The following is a 27,873-nucleotide window of genomic DNA, read 5'->3' on the forward strand; positions in this document are numbered from 1 at the left end:
GAAAAGTAAGTTGTTGGGATTTTCATTGGTATTGCATTGAATCTGTAAATCAATTTAGGTAGAATTGACATCTTAACTATATTTAGTCTTCCAATCCATGTACATGGTATGCCCTTCCATCTGTTTAGGTCTTCTGTGATTTCTTTTAACAATTTCTTGTAGTTTTATTTGCATAGGTCTTTTGTCTCTTTAGTTAAATTTATTGCTAAATGTTTTATTCTTTTGGTTGCAATTGTAAATGGAATTCGTTTCTTGATTTCCCCCTGACATTATTCATTACTAGTATATAAAAACACTACAGATTTTTGAGTGTTGATCTTGTAACCTGCCACTTTGCTGTACTCATTTATTAGCTCTAGTAGTTTTGCTGTGGGTTTTTCAGGGTTTTTAACATATAGTATCATATCATCTGCAAACATTCACTGATTGTTTTAAGTATTGTTCATACCTCATATATTTGCGATTTTCCATACCTCATATATTTGTGATTTTCCAGTTCTCTGCCTATTATTGATTTCCAGCTTCATTCCATTATGGTCAGAAAAAGTGCTTTTATAATTTCAATCTTTTTAAATTCATTGAAACTTGTTTTGTAACACAACATGTGGTCTGTCCTGGAGAAAGATCCATGGGCACTTGAGGATAATGTATATTTTGCTGTTTTAGAGTGCATAGTTCTGTATATGTCTGTTAGATCTAGTTTATTTATCACATTATTCCAGTTCTCTGTTTCCTTATTGATCCTCTACGTAGATTTTCTGTCTATTGATGAGAGTAGTATATTGAAGTCTCCAACTATTATAGTAGAGATGTCTTTCTCCCTTCAGTTTTGCCAGTGTTTACATCATATGTTTGAGCACTTGATTAGGTGCATAAATATTTTATTGTTATTTCTTCTTGGCGAATTGCCCCTTTATTAATATAAAATGTCCTTCCTTTTCTCTTATAACAGTTTTGCATTTAAAGTCTATTTTGTCTGATATTAGTATTGCTACCCCCTAGGTGTTTTTTTTTTTTTTTTGGTTACTATTTGTATGAAATACTTTTTCCAACCTTTCACTTTCAACATATATTTGTCCTTGGATCCAAAGTGAGCCTCTTGTACCCAGCATATAGATAGGTCATACTTTTTTTTTAATCCATTCTGTAATCTTTGTCTTTTGATTGGGAATTTTACTCCATTAACATTCCATATTATTACTATAAAGGTAGTACGTACTTCAACCATGTTATCCTCTGGTTTTTATATGTCATATCTTATTTTTGTCTCTCTTTTACCCTTTTAGTTACCTTTACTGATACAAACTCTCCTCCAAGCCTCCTGTCTTTTCCTTTCAGCCTGCAGAACATCCTTTAGTATTTCTTGTAGGGAAGGTCTCTTGTTGACACACTATTGCAGTTTCTCTTTATCTGTGAATATTTTAAACTCTCCCTCATTTTTGAAGGATGGTTGCTGGATAAAGAGTTCTTGGCTGCCAGTTTTTCTCTTTCTGTACCTTAAATATATTATGTCTTCTCACCTCCATGGTTTCTGATGATAAATTGGCAGTTAATCTTATTGTGATTTCCTTGTATGTAATGGATTCTTTTTCTCTTGCTACTTCTTTTTTCTAACTCTTTTTCTGTCTGTAAAATTTCGATTTTCCTTTCATCTAGTTCACTAATTCTTTCTTCTGTCTGTCCAAATCTGCTGCTATATGCTACCAGTGTATTTTTTTCCCTTTTTTTAAAGCTGTCTATCCACACATTATACAGTCCATCCAAAATGTACAGTCAGTGGCTCTCAGTATAATAACAAAGTTGTACTTTCACCACCACAATCAGTTTTAGAACCTCTTCATTGCTCCAAAAAGAAAAACCCATACCCTTTATACCTCCCTGCTATTGACACTAAGCATTGGTATGGTACCTTTGTTACAAATTATGGAAGAGTATTAAAATATTACTGTTATCTATAGTCCATAGTTTACATTAGGTGTATTTTTTCTCATATACTACCCTGTTATTAAGACCTTGTGATAGTGACATACATTTAATCCAGCCCATGGAAAAACATTCTTATATTTATATTAATCACCTTCATTGTACACAGCAGGGTTCACTATATTATACAGTCCCATGTTTCATCCTCTAGCTTTCATTGTAGTGACATACACTATCCTAAACTTCCTCTTTCAGCCATAATCACACAATGATTCAGCTCTGTTAATTGCACTCACAGTAATGTGCTATCATCATCTATCCATTTCCAAATATTTGCATTCAATCTTAATAAAAATTCTTCACAAATTAAGCATCAGTCCCCTATTATTTACTCTCATTCTCTTAACTCCGTAAGTTTGCTCATTGTATTTAGTTCATATTGGTGAGATCATACGATATTTGTCTTCAACATATGTCCTCAACATAATGTCCTCAGGGTTCATCCATGTTGTCACATACATCAGGACTTCATCCCTTCTTACTGCTAAATAATATTCCATCCTAAATGTATGTATACACACACACCACATTTTGTTTTTCCATTCATCTGTTGATGGACACTTGAGTTTCCATCTTTTGGCAATTGTGAATAATGCTAATAAGGACATTGGTGTGCAAATATCTGTTCACGTCCCTGCTTTCAGCTCTTCTAAGTATATATCTAGTAGCTGGGTTGCCAGATCACATGGCAGTTCTATACTAAGCCTCCTAAAGCACCAAAATAGCTGTACCATTTACATTCCCACTAATAGTGAATAAATGTTCCTGTTTCTTCACATCTTCTCCAACACTTGTAGTTTTCTGTCAGTTTAATAGTGGCCATTCTTGTAGGTATGAATTGATATCTCATTGTGGTTTTGATTTTCATTTCCCTCATAGCTGGTGATGTTGAGCATCTTTTCATGTGCTTTTTTAGCCATTTGTATTTCCTCTTTGGAAAAATGTCTATTTGTCATTTGCCCATTTTTCAGTTGTCTTTTTTTTTTTTTTAACTTTTTTTATTAATTAAAAAAATTAACAAAACATTAAGATATCATTCCATTCTACATATACAATCAGTAATTCTTAATATCATCACATAGTTGCATTTTCATCATTTCTTAGAACATTTGCATCGATTTAGAAAAAGAAATAAAAAGGCAACAGAAAAAGAAATAAAACAATAACAGAGAAAAAAAAAAAAGATTATACATACCATACCCCTTACCCCTCGCTTTCATTTATCACTAGCATTTCAAACTCAATTTTTTTTAACATTTGTTCCCCCTTTTATGTATTTTTATTCCATATGTTCTACTCTTCTGTTGATATAGTAGCTAAAAGGAGCATCAGACACAAGGTTTTCACATTCACAGAGTCTCATTGTGAAAGCTATATCATCGTTCAATCATCATCAAGAAACATGGCTACTGAAACACAGCTCTACATTTTCAGGCAGTTCCCTCCAGCCTCTCCACTACATCTTGAACAACAAGGTGATATCTACTTAATGCATAAGAATAACCTCCAGGATAACCTGTCAACTCATTTGGAATCTCTCGGCCATTGACACTTAGTCTCCTTTCACTCTTCCCCCTTTGGTTGAGAAGGTTCTCTCAATCCCTTGATGTTAATTCTCAGCTCATTCTAGGGGTTTTTCTCAGTCCCTTGATGCTGAGTCTCAACTCATTCCAGGATCTCTGTCCCACGTTGCCAGGAAGGTCCACACCCCTGGGAGTCATGTCCCACGCAGAGAGGGAGAGGGTGGTGAGACTGCTTGTCATGTTGGCTGGAGAGAGAGGCCACATCTGAGCAACAAAAGAGGCTCTCTTGGGGGTGACTCTTAGGCCAAAATTTTAAGTAGACTTGACCTATCCTTTGTGGGGTTAAGTTTCATATGAACAAACCCCAAGACTGGGGGCTCAGCCTATAGTTTTGGTTGTCCACACTGCTTGTGAGAATATCAAGAATTCAACTTGGGGAAGTTGAATTTCTCCCCACTCTCACCATTCCCTGAAGGGGGCTTGCAAATACTTTTCCAGTCACTGATCAAATCATTCTGGGATTCATCGGGGCATCACTCTGGACAAACCAACAAAATCTCATGTCCTACCTGAGATTCCAAGTACTTATGACATTCAATCAAACTATCTACATGAGTTATATTAGGAAATGTTCTAGTCAAAATATAAATTTTGTAACAAATCAACATTTTTTGCTTTAGTCTCACACATAAGGTGACATTTTAAAGTATTAATTATCATCTGTTTTCAGCACCCTGCAATAATGACATACCTTTGTTCAAAACATACATTTCACTATTATTATACACTCTAGGCATTCCTAGATTATACCATCTCGATCTTTACCATCTATCTTTCTTTCTGATTTCATTTATGTCCCCAGCTCTCCTCCCTCTATCATTCTCACATGCAGCTTCATTCAGTGTTTTAACATAATTACATTACAGTTAGCTAGTATTGTGCTGTCCATTTCTGAGTTTTTATATTCAGTCCTGTTGCACAATCTGTATCCCTTCAGCTCCAATTACCCTAAACTCACCCTATTTCTATCTCCTGATGGTCTCTGTTACCAAGGAAATATTCCAAGTTTATTCACTAATGTCAGTTCATATCAATGAGACCATACAGTATTTATCCTTTTGTTTCTGGCTAATCACACTCAGCATAATGTCCTTAAGGTCCATTCATGTTGTTACATACTTCATAACTTTATTCTGTCTTACAGCTGCATAATATTCCATCTTATGTAAATGTCACAGTTTGTTTCGTCAACTGTCTGTTGATGGACATTTTGGCTGTTTCCATCTCTTGGTAATTGTTAATAATGCTGCTATAAACATTGGTGTGTAAATGTCCATTTGTGTCCTTGGCCTCGTGTCCTTTGAGTAGAGACAGCATATAGATGGGTCCTGTTTTTTATCCATTCTGCCAGACTATGTCTTTTGATTGGAGAGTTTAATACATTAACATTCGGTGTTATTACTGCATGGGTAATACTTTGTTCTACTATTTTGCCTTCTGGGTTTTATGTCATATCTAATTTTCCTTCTTTTTACCTTTACTCATAGTCTTCCTTTCTACACTTTTCTCCACACCTCTCTCTTCTGTCTTCGTGTCTGTCTCTAGCATTCCCTTTAGTATTTCTTGCAGAGCTGGTCTCTTGGTCACAAATTCTCTCAGTGATTTTTTGTCTGAAAATGTTTTCATTTCTCCCTCATTTTTGAAGGACAATTTTGCTGGATATAGAATTCTTGGTTGGCAGTTTTTCTCTTTTAATAATTTAAATATATTATCCCACTGTCTTCTCGCCTCCATGGTTTCTGCTGAGAGATCTGCGCATAGTCTTATTGGGCTTCCCTTGTATGTGATGGATTGCTCTTCTCTTGCTGCTTTCAAGATCCTCTCTTTCTCTTTGACCTCTGACATTCTGATTATTAAATGTCTTAGAGTATGTCTATTTGGATCTGTTCTCTTTGGGGTACGCTGCACTTCTTGGATCTGTAATTTTAAGTCTTTCATAAGAGTTGGGAAATTTTCAGTGATAATTTCCTCCATTAGTTTTTCTCCTCCTTTTCCCTTCTCTTCTCCTTCTGGGACATCCACAACACGTATATTCGTGCGCTTCATATTGTCTTTCAATTCCCTGAGTCCCTGCTCATATTTTTCCTTTTTTTTCCCTATAGTTTCTGTTTCTTGTTGGATTTCAGATGTTCCGTCCTCCAGTTTTGAAATCCTATGTTCTGTCTCTCGAAATCTACCATTGTAGGTTTCCATTGTTTTTTTCATCTCTTCTACTGTGTCTTTCATTCCCATAAGTTCTGTGATTTGTTTTTTCAGACTTTCAGTTTCTTCTTTTTGTTCTTTCCTTGCCTTCTTTATATCCTCCCTCAATTCATTGATTTGGTTTTTGATGAGGTTTTGCATGTCTGTTCATACATTCTGAATTAATTGTTTCAGCTCCTGTATGTCATTTGAATTGTTGGTTTGTTCCTTTGACTGGGCCATATCTTCAATTTTCCTAGTGCGATTTATTATTTTTTGCTGGCGTCTAGGCATTTAATTATCTTAATTAGTTTATTCTGGAGATTGCTTTTACTTCTTTTATCTAGGGTTTCCTTGCTGGATGAATTTGTTGTCTATCTGTTCTTTGACATTCCATTCAGCTTTATCTGGACCTTTAGCTTAAGTTTTGTTTAACAGAGGAGAATTTTTCAGTTCTCGTTCTTTTGTTTCTTGCCCTGCTTATGTGGTGCCTTCCCCCACCCCCCATACACTTAGGAGGGTCTACTTAGATATTATATACCCCAGCCAGATTTTCCCAGACCAAACTGGCCTCCTATCAGGAGGAAAGTCACCTGCATCAGTTTTCCCTGAGGGTGAGACCCAGCAGGTTGAAAGACTTTCCTGTGAAGTCTCTGGACTTTGTTTTTCTTATCCTGCCCTGTGTGTGGCGCTTGTCTGACTGCAGGTCCCACCAGCATAGGATGATGTGGTGCCTTTAACTTTGGCAGACTCTCCCTGCTGGGGGCATGATGGAGACAGAGGAGAGGTTGTAGACTGGTTTTAATGGGTTCAAATTACCAAGCCCTGGGGTCTGAACTCCTTGATGGAGGGATTCCACCTGAGTTGGGCTTCACCCCTCCCCTGGGGAAGGCACAAGCTCCAGATAAGTCCCCAAAAGAGCTCACTTCTGCCTATGCCTGGGGCAGTTGCAGCCTGAAAAGTCCTGCCGCTGTATCCGGAGACAGTCAAGCCTTTGTAGATACACAGCCACAAAAACCTCTGTTTCCTTCTTTTTTTTTTTCCCCCTTTTTCTGTCAGTCCTGCCCCCTTGGCACTGGGGCAAAAATGAGCAACCTCTGCTTTGATCAGGTTCACCTAAGCTGGGGGCCTATTTTTAGTAGTCAGAATTTGTTAATTAGTTCCACATTGGCGTTTGATTGTGCCCAGTCCCTGCTGCTGGTAAAGTCCTTTCCTTTCCCTCTGGGAAGTGGCCTGTAGGGGGTGGGGGCGTGGGCACTGGCCGCCGCAGCTTTGGGAACTCACAGTTCTGGAGGATGCTCGCAGCCGGTCCAGCTGTCCAGAGTGGGGTACGCTGTGTGTCTAGTCACTGACGTGGCCCCAGGAGCTGTTCTGTACTGTTTCTGGTTATTCAGTAGTTGGTCTGGAGGATGAACTAAAACGCCCCCGTTGTTAAGCTCCATCTTGACCCGGAACTCTCAGTTGTCTTTTTATTGTTGAGTTGTAGGATTTCTTTGTATATTCTTCATGTTAAGCCCTTATTGGACACGTGGTTTCCAAATATTTTCTCCCAATTGAGTAGACTTTCTTTTCACCTTTTTGACAAAGCCCTTAGAACTGTAAAAGTATTAAATATTGAGGAGGTCCTATGTATCTATTTTGTCTTTCATTGCTTGTGTTTTGGGTGTAAAGTTTAAGAAACAACCATCTACCACAAGTTCTTGAAGATGCCTCCCTACGTTTTCTTCTAGGAGTTTTGTGGTCTTGGCTCTTATATTTAAGTCTTTGATCCATTTTGAGTTAATTTGATATAAGGTGTGAGATAGGGGTCCTCTTTCATTATTTACAATATGGATATCTAGTTTTCCCAGGACCGTTTGTGGAAGAGATTGTTCTGTCCCAGTTGAGTGCACTTGGCAGGATTGTCAAAAATCAGTTGACCATGTTGGAAACTCAGGTTCAATTCCTGGCCCATGCACCGCCCCCCCCCCAAAAAAAATCAATTGACCATAAATGTGTGGGTCTATTTCTGAACTCTCAGTTCAATTCCATTAATCAGTATGTCTAGCTTTATGCCAGTACCATGCTGCTTTGAACACTGTAGCTTACTTTGTTCTTCTTTTTAAAGATGTTTTTGCCTATTCAGGGCCCCTTACCCTTCCAAGTACATTTGTTAATTGGCTTTTCCCATTTCTGCATTGTAGGCTGTTGGAATTCTAATTGGGATTGTATTGAGTCCATTTCCCAGTACCCATTGTTGCCTTCACTTTTACCCCAACTCTGAGCCTGAAGCCACCATGGCTCTCAGCAAGTTCCCAGTAGCCAGATGGCAGATTCAGAAGTTTTCAGCCAATTTGGGTGACTAGGTACCCTTGCCAGCCCCAGCAGCATGGCCCACATCCCTTTAGAGTCTCTCTGGCTGGTTTAGACATTGGCACACTGGAGACGCATCTGGTGACTGCACAACCCCATGCCTCACAGGTCTAGTGCTTCCCTCCAGTGTTTTTTAAATCTCTTCCACTGTGCTGTTCGTTCCCATAAATTCTGTTATGTTTCTTTTCATACATATTTATGCCCAACCAGTGACTTCTAAATATTCTTTATCCCTTTAGCCATACTTTCCTTCCTCTTCTTGAATTGATTTAGTAAATTTATTTGAACATTTTTAATTAGTTTTTCCAAATTCTGTGTCTCCTCCAGAGTTTTAGTTTGTTTCTTTGTGCCATATCTTCCTGTTTCTTAGAATGGCTTATAATTTTTTGCTCATGTCTAGGTGTCTGATTATCTTGATGAATTTACTCTGAAAGTCAGTTTCTCTCTCTTGCCTTGGGTTTTATTGTTGATTGGCTTTGTATTAAAACTCTTCTTTGATGCTTGGTTCAACTTATTCTAGACCTTTAGAATTATCTATATTTAACTGAACAGATTTTTTCAGGTCTTTGTCTGATTCTTGCCCTGGGTGTGCAATACAATTGTTTCACCTCCAGGAGAAAGCTTCTTTTCCTCTGTTCCTTCTCCAAGAGTCTTAATCTGTTCTGTTTGTTTTTGTTTTGCCTCTATAGTTTTTTGTTTGTTTGTTTTTTAATCCTCCTTTCATTGCCTCTAGTTGATTTTGCCTGGAGGGTAGATTCTGAGAGGAGAGTCACCCTGCAGAAGACTTTCCTGAGTCAGTTTTTCCCAGCCAAAACAGGGCCAGAGACCCGTGAAAGGGCCACAGACCAGTTCCAAAGAGCTCTGGGGAGAGGGTCTGGAGAGACACCAAAATCCCTTTTTGATGGCTCCCCAAAGCTGTGCTTTCCTGATCTGCTCAGCAGATGGTACTCTTCAGCAAACTGTTCTCTGCAACCCTTAAGAGGCCCTGAGTGTTTAAACCTTCACCCCCTCCACTACTGTCCTGGGCAGGGTTGAAACAATGCCCGCCCACAGCCATCCCTGTCTGGGGCAGGCTAAAACAGTAGCTCATAGTTGGGACCCAGCAATCCAAATTCACCGATCAAAAACTGTGATCAGTGCCTGGCCATGCGGGGCTTCCATGTCCCTCACTGTCCACAGCTGCCACCAGGCTCACTTCGAGAGTGGGGAACAGCTGCAGTGGAGCAAGTTACTTATAGTTTTTTAATGCAGTTTCTAGGTTTCTTCATCCCACTCTTCCTTGGATGCTGTACAGTACTCTTCTGGCCTCCAAATCCCCAGAACAGTTGTTTCAAACAGCTTCTGCCTGTTATTAGCTGTTTTTGGAGGAGGAGTAAGTCCCGAGACTCCCTATTCTATCATCTTCCCCAGAAGTTTCCCCCTTTTATTTCTCAATGTCTAAAAAACAACTAATTTTAAAATGGATCCAGACTCTATATAATTATTATATTATTGGTAGTTTCCTAGAAAGAACTAATCAGAAAATAAAGGAATGAAACTGATTGATGGTGTCTGTATATTTATTCAGAACTCCATTAATAATCTGTGTTCTTTTTGTCATTTTCCTTAGGTTTAAGACTGGTCAAATCAATGGCGACTTGCTGATATACCATGTCTTGTTGACTTTAAAGCCATATTATGCAAAGCCATATGAAATTGTAGTGGACCTTACTCACACTGGGCCTAGCAATCGCTTTAAAACAGATTTTCTCTCCAAGTGGTTTGTTGTTTTTCCTGGCTTTGCTTATGACAATGTCTCTGCAGTCTACATCTATAATTGTAACTCCTGGGTCAGGGAGTATACCAAGTATCATGAGCGGCTGCTAACTGGCCTCAAAGGCAGCAAAAGGCTTATTTTCATAGACTGTCCTGGGAAACTGGCTGAGCACATAGAACATGAACAACAGAAACTACCCGCTGCCACCTTGGCTTTAGAAGAGGACCTGAAGGTATTCCACAATGCTCTCAAGCTAGCTCACAAAGATACCAAAGTTTCTATTAAAGTAAGTTTCATACTCTGTTTTGTAAATGATTTATTGCCTATCCTCATAGGCCATACTACATCCTACCCTCTCTAGGTGTCCCTATAGTAGTGAGTCCAATGTAAAGTAATTTCAGATATACTGAAGACCAAGATTTCTATCCTCAGAAGTCCTGTGGAAGATGTGAGAGGTGTATTCTTATTTACATTCTAGGTTGGGTTGGAGGCAAGAGAGTTTTGTAGGGAGAGCAATTTGCTATGTATCAGTCAATGGTAGGAAGATGGAGAGTAGAAATTACCTGGTCAGAGTTCTTATTGCTGTGTGCTTTTTGCAAAATGAGGAAGATAAACCTTCAGGATAAAATCAGTTATTGTCTATAGGATTCTTGACCTTTCTTAAATGCAAAATGGTAAAGAAATATGTTTTGACATTTGCAGTCTCTTTTTGAGAGCATTTATCACAATAATTATTGAATCCAGTTAAACATAGAATGGTGGTAACACTGCCTTGAATGGCAAACACAGTTTTGTTTGTTTGGTTTTTGAAGCTGCCTGGAATTCAGTATAATAGGATTTAATTCTTCTACACCCCACCCCCTCACCACCACTTTCCAGGTTGGTTCTACTGCTGTTCAGGTAACTTCAGCAGAGCGAACAAAAGTCCTTGGACAGTCAGTCTTTCTTAACGATATCTATTATGCCTCGGAAATTGAAGAGATCTGCCTAGTGGATGAGAACCAGTTCACGTTAACCATTGCAAACCAGGGCACACCACTCACCTTCATGCACCAGGAGTGTGAAGCCATCGTCCAGTCCATCATTCATATCCGGACCCGCTGGGAGCTGTCACAGCCTGACTCCATCCCCCAGCACACCAAAATTCGGCCAAAAGATGTCCCTGGAACCCTGCTGAACATCGCATTACTGAATTTAGGCAGCTCGGACCCTAGTTTACGGTAGGTCTTTTAGAATGAGACCATTTAACTATTTAATAAGCTTTTAAAGCAACCTCTACCTTAATACTGTTAAGGGAAGGTATGCTGTGTTGGTTAACCAATGTGACTTCATCACATTGTGGGGTATTCACATGAACTATGGAATTCTGGTTAGCATGACTCACACTAAACCTATATGTATATAGGTTATATATATATATGTATGTATATGTATATGTATTTTATATATATATATATATACATATTCTTTCTCCAGGAAACTTTCATTTGAAACAGACAACATAGTAGCTTTTTAAAAAGAAAAAAAAATCATTTTTAAGTCTACCTCTAAATTAAATTTCTCCTCCTCAGAGTCCTCTAAGTTTCCCTGTCTTCAGAAGTTTATCACTATTAAGTTTCCCAACAGTCAAATTAGATTGTGATTGTTTGATAAAAGAATATCTAATATTCAATAACTCAATACCATTATTACATACTTTCCACTTGTGTCACTGTAACAAAATTCTTAAAAGAATATAGATGTGATCTGAGCGTGATATAATTGGTTCTATTTAGATTAATAATTAGTATGTGGATTTGGAAAGAGCATGGCCTATTGGAGTCAGTAGATTTGGTTTAACTCTAGATATACTTTCTATCTATGTATGATTGTGGGCAAAGTAGTAAAGTTTTCTGAACAGTGTTTCCTCAGTTATAAAATGAAGGTAACAATGCCTTCCTTGTAGAGCTACAAAGGTTTAATAAATATGTAGGGTAATATAGTATAATACCTAGCAAATAGTTTATGCTCAAAAAATATTATCTTTTCCCCCAGCCCTATTCCTTTCCTGCCTGCATCTTTTCACACCCCTTTTCCTCTTTCTTCCTCTCCTTTTTATGTTAGGAAAATTCTTTGTCCCGAGTATCCTGGAGTGTTCTAGCTTTAGAAAATCTGCCCTAGGATATTACATAGCCCAAGATTTATCACAGACCTTTTAGGATTTTACATTTGCCTTTATTTAATAAGAAAGAAAGAATAAAAAATCTTCCACAAGAATTTTTTACCTCAATAGGTCTCATGGGACCCAAGAACTCCCAGAAATTGTATGCAAAATTTTGTGTATGCTTGGTTTTCAGTATCTTATTATAGCTTGTTGAAATATACAGAGTTAAATTCAATGTTAAGAAGGCATAATTCAGAATTCCTGGGAATTAGTACAATATACATAAACTTAGAGACAGTAACATTAATATTCTCATTTTGGAAAATGGAGCTGTAAACCTGCCTTTAATTTCCAATTCTAAGTTCCTCATAGAAGAATGCTCACATTCTCCTAGGAATTATTCATCTGAGTGAACCTACATTATTCTTTAGTGAAATAAAGTAAGCTGACAACTTCTGCTTTTTTATTGAAGCATGACATCTGAGGGGTAAAGGCTTTAAGCAAAGTTAAATTTCAGTAGCTTTTTATCTCTATATGGTTGTGGCATAAATATATATAAGCATGGCAGAAAATCAGGGGTGAAGAAAATTTGAAATTTACTGAGCAGTTTAACTTTTTTTTTTTTTTTTTACTGAAGATACAGGAAAATTTTTTATTTTTAAATTCAGTGTTAAGTTTTAAATTTGTTTAAATATATTTTTAGGCATTTGTAAGGGAGTTTTGGTTCTAATGGAACCTGGATCTTACAACTTTTTACAGGCTTTTGGTTTTCATGGTTATTTACAATGGAAGGAGGTCAGAAAAGGAAATATTGTTTTTGGCCCCAGTTTATAGTGTAACTTGTAGGATACCCAGAATTTCATTAGATGCTAGTTAAAGATTTTGACATTCTTATTTAATGAAGGGCTGACTCTTTCTGATGCTCATAATCTCTTTTGTAACTTGAACTAGTGGGAGGGGTAACCACAATTTGAGTTTTCGCTTATTAAAAACATGAAACATCTTATTCTAACTTACCTTAGGACCATAAACCTCTCATATTTTATGTCCCAATGAAATGTCTCCTAGGATGGCCTATGCCCAGCTGGCTTAGAAGCTGCCTGGTGCTCTTCTGGTTATGTCAAGAAGGTCTACTTAAAAATCCCTAAGTCATCCAGAAGTATTTAGATTTACCATAAAATTGTAATATCTTGTTTCTCATTGATCATAAAATTTAAAAATAGTTGAGTATGCTTTGTTATAGAATCACAAGCTGCATGTTATGAAAACTTTTTAGAATTATAAGAGAAAATAAGTTTTAAAACAACTTCATTTGTGTTTTCTCCTAGGTCAGCTGCCTATAATCTTCTGTGTGCCTTAACTTGTACCTTTAATTTAAAAATCGAGGGCCAGTTACTAGAGACATCAGGTTTATGTATCCCTGCCAACAACACCCTCTTTATTGTCTCAATTAGTAAGACACTGGCAGCCAATGAGCCACACCTCACCTTAGAATTTTTGGAAGAGTGTATTTCTGGATTTAGCAAATCTAGTAAGTAATGATGATTTTCTTTAATACTAACAATAATTCTGAGACGATTCTAAGAAAACTCTTTCATTTCAGAATTTGTCAGTGAAGTCTTTCATTATATTTTTTATTTTTTTGCTTCTTCTAATTTGTTCATCTGTGGTACTCTATTACTGAAGGAACTTTGTAGGATCTTGCTAGTAGACCACAATGAGAAGTCCACCAAAAATATGGTAATGAAAGCGAAGTGAGAAAAAGAAGAACAAACTAAACTCAAAGTGAACAGAAAGAAGGAATTAGCAAGGATTAGAGTGGAGATAAATGAAAAAAAAATTAGAAATAACAAAACCAACAGCTGATTCTTTGAAAAGATCAATAAAATTGGCAAACCTTTAGCTAGACTGACAAACGAAAAAAGAAGATATAAATAATGAAAGTCAGAAATACAAAAGGAAATACACTACTGAGCCCACTGAAATAAAAAGAACTGTAAGAGGATATTATGAACATCTGTATGCCCATAAATTAGATAAACTAGATGAAATGGACCAATTCTTAGAAACACTCATACTACCTACATTGACTCAAGAAGAAATGTTCTCAACAAACCAGTTACTAACTAAGAGATTGAATCAGTAATCAGAAACCTCTCAGCAAAGAAAGGCTCAGGACTAGATGGCTTCACAGACAAATTCTACCAAACATTCGAAGAAGACTTAACTCCCTATTCTACTCAAACTCTTACAAAAAATTAAAGCAGGGTATCACTCCCTAGCTCATTTTACAGGGCAAACATCAACCTCCTATCAAAGCGGGATAAATATACCACAAGAAAAGAAAACTGTAGACCAATATCTCTTATGAATATAGATGTAAAAATCCTCAACAAAATAATAACAAAGCGATTCCAACAGCGTAGTGAAAGAATTATACACCATGATCAAGCAAGATTTATCCCTAGTGTTCAAGGTTAATGTAATGCATCAATTAATGTAATCAATGTAAAAATACACCACATTAACGGAACAAAGCAAAAAATCCACATGATCATCTCAATTGATGCAGAAAAGGCATTTGATAAAATGTAGCACCCCTTCTTCATAAAAACACTTAGAATGCTAGGAATAGAATGAAACTTCCTCAGAGTGATAGAGGGCATATCAGAAAAGCCCATGGCTAGCATCCTGTGTAAGGGTGAAAGACTGAAAGCTTCCTTTAAAATTGGGAACAAGACAAGGATGCCTACTGTCACCACGGTTATTCAGCATTATGCAGGAGTTCTTGCCAGTGCAATTAGGTAAGGAAAAGAAATAAAAGCATCCCAAATTAGAAAGGAAGGAGTAAAACTTGCCCGGTTTTAGATGATATGCTCCTAGATACAGAAAATCTTGAAAAATATGCAACAAAGCTCCTAAAGCTAATAAAATGAATTCAGCAAAGTGGCAGGGTATAATAGGATCAACATTCAAAAATCAATAGTTTTACTATACACAAGGAGTGAACAGTGGAAGAAGTAGTCAAGAAAAAAATTCCATTCAAACTAAAAGCATCAAACAAGTAGAAATAAATCTACCTAGAATGTAAAGGACTTGTACACAGAAACCTATAAAATACTGTGGAAAGAAATCAAAGAAGGCCTAAATAAATGGAAGAACATTCCATGTTCAGAGACTGGAAGACTAAATATCGTTAAGATGTCAATACTTACGAAGCTACAGTGGTCAAAACAGTAGGGTACTGGCATAAAGATAGATATACTGACCAATGAAATCAAATAGAATGTTCAGATATAGACACTTTCATCTATGGACAATTAATCTTTGATAAGGCAGTCAGGCTAACTCACATGGTACAAAACAGTCTCTTCAATAAATGTTGCTTGGAGAACTGGATATCCATATGCAAAAGAATGAAAGAGGATCTATATCTCACACCTTATACAAAAATTAACTCAAAATGAATCAAAGACCTAGACATTAGAGCTAAGACCATAAAACTTGTAGAAGAAAATGTATAGAAATTTGTAATAGGAGGCGGTTTCCTGGATCTTAACACCCAAAGCAGAGCATTGAAGAAAGAAATAGATAAATGGAAACTCCTCAAAATTAAACACTTTTATGCATCAAAGAACTTTGTCAAGAATGTGCAAAGTTGATGAATATACATCAACTATGTGATGATATTGTGAGCCATTGATTGCACACCAAGTATGGAATGTTCATACATTAAGAATGTTCGTGTTGCTGAATGAAGCTGAATGTGTGAATGATAGAGAAAGAAGGGCTGGGGGCACAAATGAAATCAGAAGGCAAGATAGATAATAAAGACTGAGATGGTATGATCTAGGATGCCTAGAGTGTACAATGATAGTGACTAAATGTACAAACTAAAAAATGTTTTTGCATGACAAAAAACAAAGAAATATCAATATTGCATGGTGTTGAAAATAAATGATAATTCCTATTTTAAAACTTTAACTTATGTGTGAGACTAAAACAAAAAATGTTTATTTGGTACAAAATTTATAATTTGACTACTGCATTTCCTAATATTACTTATGTGGATAGTTTATTGAACACCATAAGTACATGGAACCTTGAGTAAAGCATGAGAATTTGTAGGTTTGTCCAGAGTGATGCCCCAATAAATCCCAGAGAGATTTGAACAGTGAATAAAAAAGTATTTGCAAAGTCCCCTTAGGAAAATGGCAAGAAAGGGGAAAAATTCAACTTCCCCATGTGGGGAATTCCTGATGTTCTCACAAGCAGTGGGGACAACCAAGGCAATAGGCCGAGCCCTTGATCTTGGGGTTTGTTCATATGAAATGTATCCCCGCAAAGGATAGCTAAGCATACTTAAAATTAGGCCTAAGAGTCACCCCCAGAGAACCTCTTTTGTTACTCAGATGTAGACTCGCTCTCTTAGCCAACACACCAAAAAAACTCACTGCCCTCCCCCTCTCCATGTGAGACATGACTCCCAGAGGTATAAACCTTCCTAGCATCGTGGGCCAGAAATCCTAGACTGAGCTGGGACTCAGCATCAAGGGATTGAGAAAACCTTCTAGACCAAAAGGGAGAAGAGAGAAAGGAAACAAAGTGTCAATGCCTGGGAGATTTCAAACAGAGTCAAGAAGTTATTCTGGAGGTTATTCTTATGCATCATATAGATATCACCTTTTCAGTTAAGGTATATTGAGATGCTGGAGGGAAGTGCCTGAAAATGTAGAACTGTGTTCTAGGAGCCATGTTTCTTGAAGATGATTGTATAATGATATAGCTTTCACAATCTGGCTGTGTAATTGTGAAAACCTTGTATCTGATGCTCCTTTTATCTACAGTATGGACAGATGAGTAAAACATAGGGATTAAAAATAAATAATAGAGGGAACAAATGTTAAAATAAATTTAGTAGATTGAAATGCTAGTAATCAATGAAAGTGATAAGGGGTATAGAAAAAATAGGGAAAACAAAGGCTAAAATATATTGGGTAGATAGAAATACTAGCAGTCAATGAGAGGTAGAGGTAAGGGGTGTGGTAAGTATGAATTTTTTTTCTTTTTTCTTTTTATTTCTTTTTCTGAACTGATGCAAATGTTCTAAGAACTGATCATGGCGATGAATATACAACTGTCTGATCGATTATTTACCAAGAATGGAATGACCATATGGTAAGAATGTTCATGTTTGTATGTTGTTATGATTTTTTAAAAATTTAAGAAAAAGAATGTGCATGTTGTATATTGATTTATTAATAAAAAATTTTAAGAAACCCACAAACAAATGCAAAAAGAAAGTAAAAAGGCAGCGTACACAATAGGAGATAATATTTGGAAATGACATATCAGATAAGGATCTAGTATCCGGAATATATAAAGAGCTTGTTCAACTCAACAACAAAAAGACAAACAACCCAGTTACAAAATGGGCAAAAAACATGAACAGACACTTCTCAGAAGAAGAAATACAAATGGCTAAAAGGCACATGAAAAGATGCTCAACTTCCCTGGCTATTAGGGAAATGCACATCAAAACCACAATGAGATATCATCTCACACCCACCAGAATGGCCATTATCAAAAAAGCAGGAAACCACAAGTGCTGGAGAGGATTTGGAGAAAGAAGCACATTTACCCACTATTGGTGGTAATGTACAATGGTACAACCACGGTGGAAGGCAATTTGGCAGTTCCTCAGGAAGCTAAGTATAGAATTGCCATGATCCAGCAATGCTATTGCTAGGTATCCATTCAGAGGACATGAGGGCAAGGACACAAACGGATAATTTGCACACCAATATTTATAGCAGCAGGCAATTTACAGTTGCCAAGAGATGAAAACAGCCCAGATGTCCATCAACAGATGAGTGGCTTAACAAGCTGTGATACGTACGTATGATGGAACATTACACAGCCGAAAGACTAAGTCCTGAAGCATGTAACAATCTGGATGGACCTTGAGGACATTATGCTGAGTGAAATTAGCCAGAAATAAAAGGACAGGTATCGTATGGTCTCACTGATATGAACTAACATTAATGAGTGAGCTTGGAAAATTTATTCTTATACATTATTTAGATATACCCTTTTTAGTTTATGGTATATTAGAGTGGCTAGAGGGAAGTACCTGGAACTGTAGAGCTGTGTTCCAGTAGCCGTGTTTCTTGAAGATGATTGTATAATGATATAGTTTTCACACTGAAACTGTGTGATTATGAAAACCTTGTGTATGATGCTCCTTTTATCTATGGTATGGACAGATGAGAAAAAAATAGATAAGGAATAAATAATAGGGAAAGAAAGGTTAAAATAAATTGAGGAAATTGAAATACTAGTGGTCAGTGAAAGGGTATGACAAGGGTATGGCATGTATGAGTTTTTTCTTTTTTATTTCTTTTGCTGAAGAGATGCAAATGTTCAAAAAAAGATCATGGTGATTAATACACAACTATGTGATAATATTGCGAGCCATTGATTGTAACCATGACAAGAATGTATGTCAAGAATGTTTGTATGTTTGTTCATTGTTTATAATAAAAGTATTTAATAAAAAAGAAAAAATTTCCTGAGATATTTTTAAGACATTTTATTTTTTTTTAACTTTTTTTTTATTATATAGTATAACATATATGCAAAGCAAAGAAAGGAAAAAGCAATAGTTTTCAAATCATCCTTCAACAAGTAGTTACAGGACAGATCCCAGAGTTTGTTATGGGCTACCATACAGTTCTCTCATATTTTTCCTTCTATCTGCTCCAGAATTTAGGAGGCAAGAAGGTGTAAATATTTTTAATCATCACAGTCAACTTTTTTTCCTTCTTTTTCTGTGAAAAATACGTACAAAGAAGGTATAAATTTCAAGGCACTACACCACAATTAGATATATAACATATTTCAGAGTTTGACATGGGTTACAATTTCACGATTTTAGGTTTTTACTTCTAGTTGCTCTAAAATACTAGAGAACCAAAGAGATATCAATTTAATGATTCAGCATTCATATTCATTTATTAAATCCTATCTTCTGTGTATAACTCCACCATCACCTTTGATCTTTCCATCCCTCTCTTTAGGGGTGTTTGGGCTATGGCAATTCTAAATTTTCAATATTGGAAGGGTCTATCACTAATAAGGGGTTGGGAGATGAAACTATCTGATGTTCTTGGAGAGGTTGGGCTAGGTTTCAGGACTTATCTGGACCAGGGACCCATCTGGAGGTTGTAGGTTTCTGACAAGTTACTCTAGTGCCTGGAACCCTTGTGGAATCTTATATATTGCCCTGGGTGTTCTTTAGGATTGGCTGGAATGGTCCTGGCTGAATGGTACTGGCCCTGCCAATGGGTCCTTGGCAGGTTATGATAGGTAGCAAGGTCTACTGAAGCTTGCGAAAGAGCAACCTCCAGAGTATCCTCTTGACTCTATTGGACAACAAGTTTTCTTACTAAATAACAGTGCTTTACCAAACGTACAAATTAAAAACTAATTTGCAAATGATGAATATAAATAGTACACTCATAAGAAAAAAAAAAAGGGAGGCATAGAGACTGTTCTCAAGTGAGTAACTAAGAGGCCTCAATCTCTGTTGTTAGCAGAGGGTTTGTTTCCTCAGGTTTGCCCATGTTCTCCTTTCTGCACGATTTCTCTATTTCTTTTTAACTCACTTCCATTTCTCTGACCCCTTTCACCCTCTCCATCTGCATCATGCAGGAGATCCAGGTTCAATTCCTGGCCCATGCACTTAAAAAAAAAAGAAAGAAAAAAAAGTTCAACAAATGGTGCTGCAGTAACAGGGTACTCACATGGAAAAACAGTGAAATGTGACCCCTACCATACAGCAAACAAACAAACAAAAGCTAGCAATAAAAACCTAAAATTGTGGAATTGTAACCTATTACCAAACTCTGAAATCTGTTCTGCAACTAATTGTTGTGATGTGCTTTGAAATTTACTACTTTTTTGTATCTATGTTATTTTTCACAAAAGAGAGAAAAAAAAGTTAATTGTGATAAATGCACAGCTATATGAAAAGAGAAAGCAGCATGGTATTGGCATAAGGACAGATATATAGACTAATGGAATCAAATTGAGAGTTCAGAAATCAGCCTTCACGTATAAACCTCACATTTATGGCTAACTAAATTTTGAGACGGTTACGAAACCACTCAGTTGGGAAAGAATAGTCTCTTCATCAAATGGTGTGGGGGAAACAGGATCTCCATTTGCAAAAAAAAAAAAAAAAAAAGGAATACCCCTACCTCATACCATATAAAAAATCAACTCAAAATGGATCAAAGACCTTAATAAGAGCTAGAACTGTCAAGTTCCTAGAAGAAAACGTAGGAAGCATATTCAGGACCTTGTGTTAGGCAATGGTTTCTTAGACTTGACACCCAAAGCATAGACAATGGAAGAAAAAATAGATAAATGTGACCTCATCAAAATTTAAAACGCTTGTTCCTCAAAGGTCTTTATCATGAAAGTACAGTGACAGCTTATACAATGGTAGAAAATATTTGGGAACCATATATCCAATAAAGGATTAAAAGCCAGAATATATGAAGGACTCCTTCAACTTAACAAAAGACAAACAACCAAGTTAGAACATGGGCAAAAGACTTGAACATCTCTCCAAAGAAGATGATTTAAATCGCCAAAAAGCTCAGCATCATTAGCCAACAGGGAAATGCAAATCAAAACCATGATGAGATACCATCTCCCCCCCCCCCCATTAGAATGGCTGCTGTTAAAAAAATGGAACAAGTGTTGGAGAAGATGCAGAGAAATAGAAACATTCATTCATTGCTGGTGGCAACATAAAATGGTGCAACTGCTGTGGAAAACAGTTTGGCAGTTCATCAGAAAGCTATAGATCTACCATGTGTCCTGGCAATCCCACTGCCAGGTATATACCCAAAAGAATTGAAAGCAGGGACTCAGATGTTTGCACACCTATGTTCATAGCAGCATTATTCACAACTGCCAAAAGATCAAAGGAACCGAAGTGTTCATTAATTGATGAATGGATAAATAAAATGTGGTACATACATACAATGGAATATTATTCAACCATAGAAAGGAATGAAGTCCTGATACATACGACAAATGGGTGAGGCTTGAAGACATGTTGAATGAATAAGCCAGACACAAAAGGACAAATATTTTATTATGTCACTGATTTGAAACAATTAGAATATCAGAATAAGCAAACTCATAGAGTCAGAATCTAGAATATAGGCTACCTGGGAATAGGGTAAGGATAAGGAATGGTAAGTGAAGGCTTAAGAATGTACGGGGTTCCTGTTTGGAGTAATGGAGATGTTTTTGTAATGGATTGATGGTTATAGTTACAGCAGCACAACATTGTAAATGTAGTTAACAGCATTGAAATATATACCTAAATTTGATTAAAAGGAGAAATGTTAGATTGTATATATGGTAACAGAATAAAGATTTTAAACAATCCATGGGAGTAAATACACTACCATATGGTGAGCCCTAAATTAAACCATGGGCTTTAATAGTACAGTTATAAAGATGTGCCATTATCAGTTGTAACAAATGTTCCACACCAACGCAGAGTATTGTTGGTGGAGTGAAATTTGGGAATCCTGTATTTTATGCATAATTTTCTATTTTCTACAACTAATTTTCTATTTTCTACAACTAATTCTAATTTTCTACAACTTCCCTAATAAAAATTTTTAAAAATTTGCCCTCCACCTCCCCAGTGTCAAGAGTTAGCACTGCTGCTGACTCCCCACTCCGTGCTTTCACCACTCCACCCTCCCCACTGGGCTGTACCGACCCCTCCTTGTGTCCCCCTTTCTTCCCTTTGGCCTGCCCTTCCCCATGGGACTGCCACCCTCATCTTCATCCTAACCCTTCTCGCTCCCCACTGGGCAGCAGCAGCAGCAGCAGAAGGAGGAGCCGGAGTCCAGAGGTGGTCAGGGAGCCTATGGCATACAGTCAGAGAGGTGGCAAGAAGAAAGTCAGCTACTGCTACAGTGGTGATATTGGATATTATTATTATGGACAGGGTCATCCCATGAAACTCCTTAGAATCCACGTGGCCCATAACTTGCTGCTAAATTATGGCTTATACAGAAAAATGGAAATTTATAGGTGCCATAAAGCCGTTGCTGAGGAAATGACAAAACACCATAGTGACAAGTACATCAAATTTCTACTTTGAATAAGACCAGATAACATGTTGAATGCAGTGAGAATATACAGAGATTTAATGTTGGATTGTCCAGTGTTTGATAGACACTTTGAGTTTTGTCAGCTCTCCACTTGGGGTTCAGTGGCTGGGGCCGTGAAGTTAAACATACAACAAACTGATATGGCTGTTAACTGGACTGCATGCTAAGAAATCAGAAGCATCAGAATTCTGTTATGCCAATGATATTGTGCTTGCCATCTGTGGTAGTTAGATTCAGGTGTCAGCTTGGCTAGATGACGATGCCTAGCTCTATTGCTGTGGACATGAGCTAATAGCATGTGAACCTCATCTGTTGTTGATTACATCTGCAGTCGGCTAGGAAGCCTGCCTCCTGCAATGAATGATGTTTGAGTTAATTGGCTGGTGCTTAAATGAGAGACTCAACATAGCACAGCCCAGGCAGCTCAGCATGCCTCATCTCAGCATTCGCAGCTCAGCCCAGGCCTTTGGAGATGCAGAAAGGAATCACCCTGGGGAAAGATGTTGGAACCCAGAGGCCTGGAGAGAAGGCCAGCAGAGACTGACCTGTGCCTTCCCATGTAAGAAAGAACCTCAATTGATAGTTAGCTGCCTTTCCTCTAAAGAACTATATATCAACTAAATAAATCTCCTTTTATTGAAAGCCAGTCCATCTCTGGTGTGTTGCATTCTAGCAACTAGCAAACTAGAAGACCATCCTTGAATTACTAAAGTATCATCATAGAGTCATATATTTATATTGATATCCAACATGATGATGGTGTTGAAGCTTTTTATACAGTAGATCATATAATGACTGTATCATTCCATAAATATGGGAACTACTTTCCTGGCACAGGAGACTTGAGATATATTGGTGCAGGAAAAGGGAAGTACTATGCTGTCCATCTCCCAATGAGAGACGGTTTTGATGATGAGTCATGTGGGCAGATATTTAAGCCTATAATCTCAAAAGATGTTACATGGGATGTATCAACTCAGTGCTGTTGTGTTACAGTGTGGTGCAGACTCATTATCTGGTGATAGACTTGGTTGCTTCAATCTGACAGTCAAAGGTCATACTAAATGTATAGAAGTTGTAAAAACTTTTATCCTTACTGATGCATGGGGGAGGTGGATATGCAATCCGTAATGTTTCTCTATGTTAGACATATGAGGCTGTAGTTTCCACTGATTGTGAGATTTCCAATGAGTTGCCATATATTGATCATTTTGAATATTTTGGACCAGACTTTCAAACTGCATATTGGTCCATAGTTCTGCAAGCTATTCCAGAAGATGCTGTTCATGAAGACAGTGGAGCTTAAGATGGAGAAAGATCTAGACAAGAGAATTTCCATTCAAACATCAGACAAGCAGATAGTTTGTGATGAAGAATTCTCAGATTCTGGGGATGAAAGAGAAGGAGGTCGTAGAACTGTGGCTGAGCATAAGAAAGGAGCAAAGAAAGCTAGAACTGAAGAAGACAAGAAGGAAACAAGATAGAAAAAGCAGATGTTAAGGAAGAAGAAGATAAATCCAAGGACAATAGTGGTGAAAAACACAGCAAAGGAGCCAAATCAAAAGAGCTCAACAATCCTTGAATTTGAGAGGCTTAAACCAATTTCAGGAACCATTAAAAAGTGAGAAAATATTGGAAAAAAAACTTTTCTTTTTGAAGGAGACTTCTGACTTCATTTTGTACTACTTTGGCATGGACTGTATTTATTTTCAAAGTGGCTTTTTCGTTTTTGTTTTCCTTGGCAAGTTTTATTTTGCATTTTTCTAATTATGAAGCAAAATTTCTTTTCTTTACCATGCTATATGTATAAGTATTTAAAATTGATGTTATTATGTCAAAAAAAAGATCTATTAAAGAAGTAATTGGCCTTTCTGAGCTGGTTTTTCCATCTTTTCTAACAATATTTTTAAATTGTACTTGGAAAAAAATTTTTAGAAGCAAAATGGCAAGGTTTTGTTACTTCACATGTGTGTTGAGCACTTACAAAGTATTTCTCTCATCATGTTTCAGTTTAATTATCTCAGCATTTCTCTTAGCAGAAAATTCCAGATCAGTAGATCAGTAGCAAGTAAAGTATCCTTATCTGCTTCATTGTAAAGCAGTAGTTATTTTTTCTCTTTTCTTCAGGTTTGAACTGTGATTTCATTGAATACTCAAGGCTCACGGAGAATGAGGTGACATGTAATACAAGATCCAGAGTCAACCTCTGAAATTGGTTTTAATAACTCTAAAATTTAAGGTCCCCTCTTGAATCTGTTCATCTTCATACCCTGTAGGGAGTGTACATGTTGCTCTTTTCCCAACTTATTTCCTTATATTTCCTTCCCTTCCTTCTCTTTCCCCACAATACATAAAATATAATTTTTTCTGCATACATTAAAAAATTTTGTGTTAGCTGATTGAAAGTTTTGACAATTCATTGAAACACAGGTCACTATATTTTTTCATAAGGAGATATGTAGAATATAATCCTAACAAGAAAATGTGTGAGCCTGGTTAAAAAAAAAGTTTAAAACTTTATTGAGAGATAATAATATAAAAATTTTTTTAGTGAATGGATAGGCATATTGAGTTACTAGATGACCAGGTCTTCCCCAATTGATTTACAAATTAAATAATCCCATCGATAGCTGTTTCTGAGAATTGAGAATGAAGGTGGAACTTAAAATTATTCTGAATTTCACTTGAAAGTATAGGAATAGATAAAGAAATATTGAAAGGAAAGAAAAATGAAAGAGCCTTGTTATAACATATCTGAATAAATTGAAAATATAATTGTTCAAGAATCAGCAGTCATGTCAGTGGAAGAGAAACAGATTGATAAAGAAACGTTTCAAACTGATGAGGGAAGGATTAAATCATTTTACAAATGAACTTTGGAAATGAATCAAGTTGGACCTCATCTTTACCACATGATACCAAAATAAGATCTAGCTTATATTGAATTTAAAAATTGGAACCATTCTTTAAAAAGAAGTGGATATCGAATTGCTTTCTGGGTGAGAAAGGACTCATGAAGCAAAAAAAGTCATGTAATGAAGCCAAAGAAATGATGAGCAACTTTTATTACATAAAACTTCAAAGCATCTGTACTTCAATAAGAAAACAAAAGTAAAAGATAAAATTAGGAAATAAAGTTATACCAAATATGAGAAAAGATTAATATCTTTAATCATAAAGAATTCTTATTAATTTTTAAAATGGATCAATAGTAACATAGATCTTCTTAAAAATATATTTTAAGAAATTCACTTATGAAATAAAAAGAAATGCAAGCTAAAAGAATAATAAGATGACCTTCAACTATCAAATTGGTAAGGATTGAAAACAAAACAAAAGAAACCTCAGTGCTGATGGCTTGTGGAATTGTAAACAGAAGTTTTTTCTAGAAAGCAGTTCAAAAGTAGATATCAAGACCTTTAAGACTGTTCATACCTTTTGGCCTCATAATTCTACTTTTACAATATATTCTGAGGAATTAAGATATTTGCTATAGTATTATTTTATTTAGATTTTTAATTGAGGGATATCTTATCATCTGTTAAGTGCCCAAATCCTAAGTGAACAATTTAGTGATTTTTACATGTAAATGTATCTTGTAACCATCATTCAAATCAAGATATAGAGCAATTCTAGCGTCTGAGTCTCCCCTTCCAGTCAGAAGCACCCCCCACCAAGGATAACTACTATTGTAACCTCATTGCCATAGATTTGTTTTGCCTATTTTTGTACTTCACATAGCATTATTTATAATAGCAAAAAAAATTAAAAGGAGATAGTCTATAATTGAAATAATGGACTAAGTTGCAGGATACTAATATAATTAGCATAGTATGAAACCATTAAAAATGTTTGGTGGGGGCAGACTACGGTGGCTCAGCAGGCAGAGTTCTTGCCTGCCATGCTGGAGACCTAGGTTCGATTCCCGGTGCCTGCCCATACCAAAAAAAATAAATGTCCAGAGGATTCTACTTGAAGTGTATTTTTGTATCTTTTTATAAGTCCGAAGTTGTTTCATAACAAAAAGTTGAAAATAGTGTTAATTTTTAAGATTCTTAATGATGAATGCGAAATCTCAGAGAAATGTTTAATGAAATGTTTAATTCAATACAGAGACCCTCAAATAGCCAAAATCATCTTTAAAAAGAACAAAGAGGAATCACACTTTCCAATTTTATTACCAAGCTACTTGGTCAAAACAGCATGGTCCTTGCACAAAGACAGATATATAGACAAAGGGAATCAAATTGAGAGTTCAAAAATAGACCCTCACACCTATGGCCAGTTGGCTTTTGACAGGGGTGACAAGTCCACTCAGTTGGGAAAGAATAGTCTCTTTAACAGATGGTACTGGGAAAATTGGATATCCATATGCAAAAGCATGAAAGGTGGGGGGGGGTACCTCTGTCTCCCATCATATATAAAAATTAACTCAAAATCTATCAAAGACCTGAATAGAACTAAGCCTATAAGTCACCTAGAAGAAAACATAAGGAAGCATCTTCATTAACTTGTGTTAGGCAGTGGTTCCTTACATCTTACACCAGAAGCAAGGGCAGCAAAAGAAAAAATAAATAGGACCTCATCAAAATTAAATTTTTTTACTCATCGGAGAAAGTAAAAAGACACCATATAGCATATAAAAAAGAAGAAGAAGAAGAAAGTAAAAAGATAATCTACAAAATGAGAGAAAATATTTGGAAACCACATATCTGATAAGGGTTTAATATCCAGAATTTATGAAGAAGTTCTACAACTTAATACAAAAAGACTAAGAACCCAATATTAAAAATGGTTAAAAGACTTGAATGGAGGTGCAAGGATAGTTCAGTGGTAGAATTCTCACCTGCCATGTGGGAGACCCGGATTTGATTCCTGGCCTATGTACTTCCCCAAACAAACAAACAAAAATATTCAACAAATGGTGCTGCAGTATCAAGATACTCACATGGAAAAAGAGTGAAATGTGATCCCCGCCGTTCAGCATACAAATCAAAGACTTGAATAGATATTTCTCCAAAGAAATTTCATAGCCAATAAGCACATGAAGCTCAACATCATTAGGGAAATAGAAATCGAACCACAGTGAGTTACCATTTCATACACACTAGATAAAAGGGCTATGATTTTTTTTTTTTTTTTTAGTGGAAAATAATAAGTGTTGGAGAGGATGCAGAGAAATCGGGACTCTTGTACTTTGTTGGTAGAATGTAAAATGGTGCAAAATAGTTTGGTAGATACTCAGAAAACTAAGTATAGAATTACCATATGACCATACAATCCCAATTCTAGGTATATACCCAAAAGAATTGAAAGCAGGGATTCGAACAGATATTGCACACCGTTGCTTATAGCGGCATCATTCACAATTGCGAAAGATGTCAACAACCCACATGTCCATCATCTAGTGGATGGATAGGCAAAATGTAGTACATACATACGGTGAAATATTATGCAGCCATGAAATGGAATAAGATTCTAATACATGTGACATCATGAACATGAAAATAGGATGTTGAATGAAATAAGCCAAACACAGAAGGGCAGATAATATATAATCTCACTGATATGAAATAATTAGAATAAGCAAATTCATAAAGTAAGGTAATGGAATACAAGTTACCAGGGGCTAGGGTTGGGTAGGAAGTGGGGAGTTAATGCTTAATT

The 27,873-nt window shown here is 36.4% G+C and overlaps 1 protein-coding gene and 1 pseudogene across 4 annotated transcripts in view; both read left to right on the forward strand.

Annotated features, from left to right (window-relative positions):
- NF1 (neurofibromin 1) overlaps nucleotides 1-27,873 on the forward strand; it is a 354,325-nt gene that overhangs the window by 287,950 nt on the left and 38,502 nt on the right. For all 4 annotated transcript variants that reach the window (XM_077165250.1, XM_077165251.1, XM_077165252.1 and 1 more), the window contains 3 exons: nucleotides 9,709-10,141; nucleotides 10,735-11,075; nucleotides 13,327-13,529. In XM_077165250.1, the coding sequence (XP_077021365.1) occupies nucleotides 9,709-10,141; nucleotides 10,735-11,075; nucleotides 13,327-13,529 (977 nt within the window). The remainder of the gene's footprint in view (nucleotides 1-9,708; nucleotides 10,142-10,734; nucleotides 11,076-13,326; nucleotides 13,530-27,873) is intronic.
- On the forward strand, nucleotides 13,549-27,812 carry LOC143687867 (histone deacetylase 2-like; annotated as a pseudogene).

This window comes from Tamandua tetradactyla, chromosome 6 (genome assembly GCF_023851605.1).
Source record: "Tamandua tetradactyla isolate mTamTet1 chromosome 6, mTamTet1.pri, whole genome shotgun sequence".
NCBI classification, from domain to species: Eukaryota; Metazoa; Chordata; class Mammalia; order Pilosa; family Myrmecophagidae; genus Tamandua; species Tamandua tetradactyla.